Source organism: Crocodylus porosus, unplaced genomic scaffold, assembly GCF_001723895.1.
Source record: "Crocodylus porosus isolate Cpor-Errol unplaced genomic scaffold, CroPor_comp1, whole genome shotgun sequence".
In the NCBI taxonomy this organism is placed as follows: domain Eukaryota; kingdom Metazoa; phylum Chordata; order Crocodylia; family Crocodylidae; genus Crocodylus; species Crocodylus porosus.
In genome coordinates this window covers 37142112-37152131 of record NW_017728918.1, presented here as the reverse complement: position 1 = coordinate 37152131, position 10020 = coordinate 37142112, and the positions used below count along the sequence as shown (strand labels likewise).

The window sequence follows — 10020 nt, the reverse complement described above, 5'->3', positions numbered from 1 at the left end:
TTGGACAGGCCCTGGCAGGAGGCTCTGATTAGCCCAACATGGAATTGATAACAGTGTTTATCACCCCTAACTCAGTGTTCACCCCATTAAGACAACAACAGAGGGACATTACCCTCTGGGAATCAGTTACCTGCTGATTCTGCCGTTGATTCAGCATGGACTGGAGCCAGCATGTGGTCTGCTAGCTAATACACAGACACCTTTCCTCAAGGCAGGGGGGAGGGGGGAATTCCTGCTTAACAGGAAATGGTGGTGGTGGGTGTGGGGAGCAGCCTGTAAGTCTGTGCCATAGCTGCAGCCAGGGAGCAGAGAGGTGAGGCAAGCTGTGCTATGGAGCAGAGAGCCATGCCCAGCCCAGAGAGCATGCTAGGATCCTGGGGGAGTCTGGTTTATCTTAAACCAGCAAAGGGTCTGGGACAGACATTGCATAAACTGGTTTGAGCCAAATTAGTTAAGTTTGATACTATGTTCAACCAGGGTTATCTCCAACTGCCATTTTCAAACTGGTTTATGTGCACTGAACATCTGTTCTATTACAGGTTTAAACTAGTTTCTGATCACTTAAACCACTTTATGTGTAATGTCTGTCCCTAGCTATTATGACCACCTACATATAGGCCATGCCCAGATGAGTACAGCTGTGCAATTTGTGGGGCAGCAGACGCATCTGTGGTGTCACATACTCAGCTGTTTTCCACACTGCCAGGGAGCAGCATGGGGATTTTTTTTGAGCCTTGGATATCCAAGTATTCAAAAAACCTGTGCAAAAAAGCATGTGCACTGCTCAGAACTGTAGCCTGGCCAGTCGGCACCACAATCTGGCTGCTGACCCATCTCCAAGCAGCAGTATCAACACTGCTGCAGCCCCAGAAGGCCCTCAAGACCCCAGATAAGGCTACTGGGGCCAGTCTAGTGCTGACTCCAGTCTCCCCTACTTCACCTGGGGTAATCTGCTGTGCACCAGAGGGCGTGTGGCACAGGCATTCCTCTGGGACAAGGTGTCCCACTGCTAGTTGTCCCCAGGGAATCAAACATCCACGCTCATGTGGGCATGGCCATGGAGGTTACATAATTCAACAAGTGATTCCTGCATCAAGCTCATACTTTGTAGTTGACTTACAGCATCTCTTTTTACAAAAGCCTGCAATAATTTAAAGAGTTCTAGACATCAAACCTCTTAGTCAATCATTCCAGTCATGAAATACTTCTATGGTAAATATTTGCACCTTACTTTTACTATGAATTTGTCTAATTTGTGTGTCTATCCATAGGATCTATGCATACCTCTGTCTGACAGATTAAATAATCTTCTGTTTTTAGAAATTTATTGTCCATGACCACTTATTTGCCATGATTAAATCACCTGCTAATTTTCTATTGGATAAAAAAAAATAGTGCAAGACTGCGAATAATAAATATTAGGTTTGGTGACCAAAGTGAAAAATTAAAAAAAAAATGTTTGGGCTCATCAGAAATAGAAACATTTTTGGCAAACAAAAATGTATTTTTTAAGCTGACCCAAAATGTTTTAATCACCCTGAAAGGAAATGTATTATTGGCTTAGCCATTTCTTATTCTTTTTAAATTTTAAAATGCTGTTCTGAAAATTTGAAATATTTCACTTGGAAAATGTCCAAATGAAATATTTAAGCTTTTAAAATTGTTTTCCCCCACTTTTTTGGACAAAGTTATGTGCTGAATTCAGCATGAATTTATGAATAATTTTGTTTTCTCCAAAATTGCATTTTCCATCAAATTTACTATTCACTGGAAAAAACATCCCCCAGGTCTACAATATAAAATAAATTGATACGCCTCTTATGACAAGGTGTTGGTGTTTTTCCTGCCTGTGGACTATTCCTACAGTGCTCTCCTGAACTCTTTCTAATTTGTTGACACCCTTTTTAAAGCATGTACAGCAGAACTGGACATAGTATTCTAGTAAGAGTGTCACTGATACTGAATAGAGTGGTAATAACAGGTCCTTTATTCTTTATTCCTTATCAATTTAACGATAACTTATTCTCCTTTAGAATTTTTCTTTACACAGAATTTATATTTAGTTATGTATAGTTAAAAGTCATATAACTTTGCTTGATATTTATTAGTTTATGCTGCCATAACTGTGTCCAGGCTATGCCCTCTGCTGACATAACTATTTTGGTAAAAATTCATACCTTTAACTAAATTAGTTATGTTAGTCCAAAACCTGTCTGTAAATCTAGATTCAGTTTAAACTTGGGAGCTTGTGTTCAGTTAACTAGTCATTGTGGCTGACAGCAGACATTAAAAAAAAAAAGTGATGCCAAGCCCAGCACATGCCCAGAAGAGGGCATGCACATTAGCTGGATCTGGCTAACCTCACATCTGTATAGATTGGGTGCTTTAGTGGAGCTTTTTGGCATTTTTATGTAATAGCTGATTAAATCAGCTCTAGCTAAAAGCGCCAGAAATCCCCAGTGAAGCACATGATTTATACAAATGCTGTGGAGCTGGTTTGAAGTAATGTGCTGCTGCTTCTGGTAAAGCACTTTTTTTTTTAATGTCTGCAAGCAGCCCATGACTCCTAAGTTCTTTTCTCATTCATTGGTTTTCAAAAGCAGTCCCCATCCTGTAAACGTGACCTACATTGTTGGTTCTTGGATGTCTGATCTTGAATTCAGCTATACTAAAACACTTGTTGTTCAAGTGAGCCCAGATTACCATTAAATCCAGATTGCTCTGTAGGACTGAGCTACCTTTATTATTATTTACCACTTCACCATTTTTCTGTCATATACCAGCAATCATTTTAGGTTTTTTTACATATCACTAATGGCAATATTGAATAGCACAGAGCTAAGAACAGACTTAAGTAGATTTTGAGGAGAAACAAACTCACTGGATGGTGATTCTTTATTCATATTATTACTGTTTTAATTCTCCCTCCTTGATACTGGCTAGGTGCTACAAGGCTGCACTGTAAAAAGCTGATGCTATGCCTGTAAATATAGGCAGCATGGATATAAGTACAAATTGAGGGAAGCACCCTAGAAACTAACTCAACTATGAGAATGGTATCACAGCCAAAAGTTGATGCATCTCTGATTTAGTTAGTTCACAAGGTTCAGCTCTACCCTGCCTTCACCCAAAAGATAGTATTGCCGAGTATCTTAGTACTGCCTGAGGAAGGCTGATATAATTAGGTTCCTCTGCTAGGCATCTCTGACAGTCAAATACATGCCTCATTGAATGCTATCTTGAGAAAAAGGAATAAAAAAGTATTTTTCATGAACTATATGCAAATCCCTTTCTCCCTTAATGAAACCTGTGTTTATCTACCTCATGTGATAATGGAGGAAAAAAGTCACAGAACATAGGTAAAACTAGGAGTGCTAGTGAAATCTAGAGTGAATTGATGTAGGGCCTTCTTAGCCAAGAATTAAGATTCAATGAGCTAAGGCCAATTTGAGTATCTGCACTGAGATTTACCATGTTTTAGCTCCTGTACAGTGACTTTGCTCTTCTACCTCATTCACCTTCACCTCCCTGAGCGTGCCCCTCTAGACAGGCTTGAAGCTTTTACTGTAGGACTGACAGGAAGGTCTGAAAAGCTTCAAAGGAATATGTTCTCTTTGTCTGGTCTCATGGTTGTGGGTCTGCATACAAATCCACCTCCTAATGTATATTGTGGAAAACATGTATGTGGAATGTAATTATTTGAGAATTTGCTGCATTCAGTAAATTTAATCCATTCTAATACTTGCAAAAACGCCTGGACTTTGCAGTTCAATTCCAGTTCATTAGGTTGGTTATAGAAAAGCTAATTAAGGGTTTTTAAAAATAATTTTTATAATTATTTTATGCAGGTTTCAAACATTCAGAAGTGCTTTATTGTGCTTCACTTGTGCTGCATACAATGTTTACAATTTTAATCTCACAAAATTAGATTAAACAAAACTGTTAAAAGTATGTGTATGTGTAAATGTGTGTGTGCGTGTGTGTGTTTGTGTGTGTGTGTGTGTGTGTGTGTGTATATATATACATATACATATATATATATATGTATATATGTTAAGGAATTTTATGCAGTATAGAAGTCACCCTAAAATCATTTATCCAATTACAACACTGTGCATAACGGCAGTGCTTGTTTTGAGCTCTGTCAATATGTAGGATAAAATCCGGACCTTATTAAAGACAATGGCAAACCTCCCATTGAGTTTTGAACAGGATTTCATTTATAGACACAAAAGACACCAGCTAGTAGTCCGAATTTAGTATCAGTCAGAGAATAAAAAAATTCAGCTATCCATATGATCCTAAGCCTTCTGTTGAGTGGAATCCTTCACTCAAATGCAGTGAGTTTATGGTTCCAGCACAATTTTAAAGAAAGCTGATAAAGTCCTTGGCATGGCTGATATAATCCAGGCATGGATACGTGTAAAATAGCTTATAGCAATACATCACATAAACACAAAAAGTGATGTTTGTGTTCAAGAAAAAGTTTAAATTTCAATTATAGGTTGCAGTACTTCATGAACAAGACTTGTAAAACAAATCTACACATTTTTCCTTTAATCATGAAACTCAAAAAGTCCCTTTGGTCACCAAAAAGGTACTGGCAAATTTGTAAACTAATCCCTGCTTTACTTTTAGTTTTTGATTTAGAATAATAATTATGATAATGAGGTTTTTGCAAAAGTCAAATTTATAGTGTTCTACGTATGACAAATGAAGAAAACAACCAATTTCCTTTACTAAAATTACCCCCATTCCTCAAAAATAACTTGAGTCAATCAAAGCATCTATAGGTATTGTTTCTATACTACAGTAGTTTTATATGCCACTCAATTTGTAATATCTTGGTAGTTTGTAGAAAAAGAAATCAAATATTGCATCACATGAAATAACTGGTATAAATAAGATACGGATACAACCATATTTTTTCTTCTATTTTACAATCCAAAGTACTTTTAATATAGATTAGGCTATTTGTAGGACTGTTTTAGCATGGCAGTCTCTAGGAGAAGTATGTGTGATGATTATGATGAAGGATAAAAGTCTTGGAAAAATAGCAGTAAAAATATTGATTCCTATTTGAATTCAAGGAATTTGAACTGTACAATTCCTATATTAGCACTTAAAAAAAATAAATTAAATGATGATTTAAAATAAAGTTATTTCATTACCTACCACATCTTATCTAAAGAAATTACATCACCTTCAGAAGAATGAATAGATTCATTCAAAATCCACTGGTCTGGACCTGAGTGTCATAGAAATATTAGTGTTGTGTGCCCCCTCTAGACTGGCCTCCTGGCCAGGTAAAGTTTAATGTAGCAGCATTTGGTTTTCTGTTAACCATCATGGTCACTCATGTGCAAGGGTCTCAGCTGTGGGAGGTCAAGATATTTTACTTTAAAAAGTAGGGAAATCACTCCCCCAACAACTATAATATGCATTTTTTAAAGATACATTATTGCATTTTAATTCAAACTCAAACATTTTACAGTTTGCCCATATTCAGGAATAGAGGATTTGATCCTGCACATCAGTGACAAAATTTCCTTTGGCTTGAAAAGGTGTAGGAAAAATTATTATTCTTGCAAAGGGTTGGTTATTCAGCTGGTTTGTGTGAAAAACTCAGTAAGGTCCAGGGGAGTTTTGCATATAGGGACACTGATGGATTGAGCTAAATCTATCTTGTTCACAGTATATATGGACACAGCATTTTCACAATATCAGGCTGCCTTAGATTTATAGTCTGTCATATCATATAGAACCCTTTTAGCAAAAATGCCAATCTGATAAATCATTCCAGTATTTAAAAATGCACTAATTATCCACACTGCTAGCTAATTAATTGATGCAAATAAATGCAGATACAATGAAATACCACTGCCGTGCATTCTAATGAGGAAGCTACTATTGTAGTCTATCAGGGAAATATGTAATAAAACATCTCCATTGGGTGTTTTCATGCAGGAGGCTAAAATAAACGAAGTAGCTCAAACGTATTTAGGGGCACAAACTAAAATATTTCTGTATTTTGAAACAAAATTATTCTACTTGGTGTATTATTCAGTGCAGGCAAGGCAACAAGAAAATAACAGAATTTGTTTTCTGCTTTAATGTGTTACAGATTAATATTTTTCACACATATGTAACATTTGGAACCTACTGCAGAAAAAAAATTTGTAAAACATTGCTGTGTGCTGGGTTCTGTTGGAATGATTTTGTAGCTGTTTTGGTCCAGGAATTATGTGAGCGGCAAGGATTTTTGTGGCTGATAGCTTTTATTGGACCAATTGCATGATTGCAATAGACTTAGGAAGACTAGATATATGAAGATAAAGGATAAAGGACAATGAAGACAAGCTTTCCAATGAGAAGCATACTTCATCAGGTGATCTTCATCAGGTGCTTTGCATTTGAAAACTTGTCTAAGTCTAGCCCAACTATGCAGCTTGTCCAGTAAAAGGTATCACCCACAAAAAAATCCTTGCCTCTCACTGATAATTTCGTAGTTTTAACCTTACACATGCTGCAAAAAAGGTGCATGAGAGGTGTCTGTACTTCAGAAAATATGTTTAGACTTTTTCAGACCTTGCATTTTTGACAAACATTTTTTGTCATTTACAGTGAATGCACTTGAAAACCAGCATTAGAGACCAAGGACCAGATGATGTGTTGCTATAGAGAGATTCCCCTGTCTCTTTGTAAATCATTGCACAGATGTATTAAGGGATTATAAGCACATATTACCAAAAATAATGCATACAAAAAGGCTCTGATCCCTATGAAAAGTACTGGTCATCACTTCTAGCAAGAGACAGGATGAAGTGATGTAATCAGAGCTTCAGAATTAATTGTTTAGATATAGAGGTTGAGGTGAGGCACACGTGTGTTATATACCCTTGGGCTCAGCTGTAAGGAACAGATAAGAACCACCCTACATACCATTCCTGTTTGAAGAGGGAATTTTGGGTTAACAGGCTAAAGGGTAACAAAAATGGTTTGCTACTCTTTTGAGCTTTCCATCACTATCTGCTAAGCCCCTTTTCTGAACAGCTTTGTAGGATACAGCTTTGTGGTTGCAGCTGTAAGATTAATTTCTTCGTAAAGAATTTGAAATGTAGTGATCTGTATATTTTGCTACCATTGTTATCACACATTCTACTCTCTTTTATGGGAAGCTTTAGCAAAGAGTCTTTATACTATGAGGTAGGCAGGCAGTTTATTAGCAAATCATGTACCTTATGTCTAGTGGCTGAGCTATGTAACGTCAGTAGAATATCATGCTGTGATGTTAGGCATGGACTGTCCATATTTTAGACAAGGCATTCTTAAACTGATATTTTTTATGGATCATAATTAAGGGCAATGAAATACCTGGTATTTAAAAAGAACAGTACTGCAGTGCATATTGTTGTTTCCTAACAGGAACAACGCCCCCCCCCCCCAGTAACATTCCACTGGGATTGGATTAAGTGCATTTTTTGGTTATCTTACTCTGGGATTTGCTATAATGGAGCACCCTTAGAGTTGTATTGCCATTCCCACAAGCCCTATAATTCCCAGATTTATGTCAGTACTTCTGGTACTTCCTCTGCAAAAGCAGAAGTATTAATCACAGCAGTGGTCCCACTGATGTCAATGGGTATATACCTAAAGTGACTAAGTCAGTGGTTCTCAAACTTGTTGGAGCTGGCAGGCTTTATAATTTTTATGAGTTGAGTAGCACCCAATTTCAAAAACTTTATCCATATTACAGTGCTTACCTCAGAGGCATTAGGGATTGGGGATGGGGGACTGGTAAGGACAAGCCTGACCTTGCACTTACTTGTTTGTCTCCTCGCATTTTCTGGAAGTCTCACATGACCTAGTGGCACCCCAGGGTGCCAAAGCACCCCAGTTGAGAATCACTGGCCTATATGTTTGCAGCACCTAAATATTCACCTGTTCCTCCATCTTCACAGGGTGCTGAACTGTTTTTCTGAGTCACCTGCAGTACCTTTCATAAAAGTCAGCATTTCCTTGAGACATGAGCAAAAAAACATTACCACACTGGGCCTGCCACTTAGTAGAAGAAACTAAAAATTGCAACCTGGATTATTTTACTTAGTTCAGTTTAAGATTCAGATTCATGACAGTGTTTCACAGAATAGCAGAAGTTTTGTTGGGTGAAATAATGATCATATTTTTTTCTGCTGCCCAAATAAAGGAATACTAAAAGGATGTGTTTTATTAATTTTATGTAAACATAAAAAGTTTATAACTTTCTCTCTACCTGTACATCTGGTATTTTCTTTATCCTCAGAAAATCTCCCAATCTTGGTTTGGTGACCTAGATCACAGGGTTTTTTGATTTTTTTAAGGTAGAAGATCAACTAAGGACTTGGTAAATTCACCCAGGCCCCAAGGTCAAAAAATAAAGATAATGACAAACTATACACAAATACTTTAAAACTGGAACAATTCTATAAAAAGGACTATTAATTCACAGGGAGGAGATGAACATACTGTTCACCTGTAGCTTTTCAGTATAATTTTCATATCATGTGTTAATGACAGGTAACCTCCCTAAAGATTTATTCATTCATTTTGCTTCTAGGTATTGCACATTAGTTGGAGACTTTTCTGCATGGCCATGATGTGAATTACAATTAATGCTAAGCAGCCAGGGGTTGTTTGTTAGATTATCAGAACCAGTGAAGGTGAATGACTCATTCTATGCTATTTACAGAACCAAGGCAAGCAATTCATCACTGAACAGATGTTAATGATAGGCTACCTGAATCCCTATAGAGGAACGTCGACTCTTAAGAAACTCCTCTGCTTTTGTCACTAAAATGGCCTTGTCACTGGTTCGTATTGAGGTGCTTTGATTCTCAGAAGCATGACGCTGTGCAGCTGCGGTCTCCAAGGCGAGATTCATGGCCTTGTTACTGTCCAAACTGTCTGTAGAATTGTACATCCCTCGACCATCTTGAGGCCACGGGGAAATCCTCTGAGTCCGGCTATCATGATATGCATCTTGGGTGGATTCTGTGCTGCTCTGTGCTGTAACTGAGATTAGTGGCTTGGAAGTAGTACGAGGGGGTACTGGTGGCGGTGTTTTTTTGTAACTTGTGTAAGTTACAGCTATAAAAGGAATAAAAAAAAGAAAAAGAAATCAAGATTAATTTGTAAATATGCTTTATGAGACAAAAATGTAATATACAGATTATGGTACTTAAAGAATAAGGGTAATTGTGAAACAGTGGTTTTCTGTGAAGTTCACTATAACTGTCCCTTACTAGGATGGGTACCCATAGCAACAGGTTTATTTTATTTTAACTAAGAAGTAAAGATTGAAAATGTTCCTCATGAGAACCCTTGATCATGGTGAAGATTAAAAAGGAGTTAGTAAAGATTTGTGTGCATGTGGCTGAGTGCTGCAAGTCATGTTCAGAAGTCTAGTCTAGAAGACTAGTGCCTGTGAGGTTGGCTATAAATGGTATAAAACCGATAAGAGGAATGAGGGATGTTTTTTCCCTTCTTGTAATCATTTGAACTAGGACTCTGCACTGAAATGGTGCATTGAAGGAAGTGACAGCAATATATTGAAACAAGAAATTTGTCAAAGGTTTTTTTTCCCCTGAGGAGTACAACGTTACACTTTTAACTTTCAAAAACATTTTAAAATTTACTGTTAGAAATAGATTGATTACCAAAAGGGCTGCTTAAGTGGGGTGTATAAATGATTAAAACAAGCTAAAACATCATTCAAGCAGAAAATTCTCTACAAGGAAATGTTTATAAAATGCAAAGGCTACCAACACCATGAACTACAGTGATATTATATACATGTTCCTCCGGTAGGATTTAAACAAAAAGGGCATGTATTGAGTAGTACTATTTTGCAGTATACACACTAAGCAACAATACATATTTAAAAACAGAATTAAATGCCACTTAAGTGTGTGTGGGGGGGGGCTGGAAGAAGGGGGAGGGGACCATGGGGGGAACCCCACCAGGCCCCATTCCTTGCCTTCT

General features: G+C 37.4%; 1 protein-coding gene across 1 annotated transcript in view; it reads right to left on the bottom strand.

Annotated features, from left to right (window-relative positions):
- DLGAP2 (DLG associated protein 2) overlaps positions 1-10020 on the bottom strand; it is a 162946-nt gene that overhangs the window by 52956 nt on the left and 99970 nt on the right. Inside the window, exon 5 of the mRNA XM_019537482.1 lies at positions 8777-9126. Coding sequence (XP_019393027.1) covers positions 8777-9126 — 350 coding nt within the window. The remainder of the gene's footprint in view (positions 1-8776; positions 9127-10020) is intronic.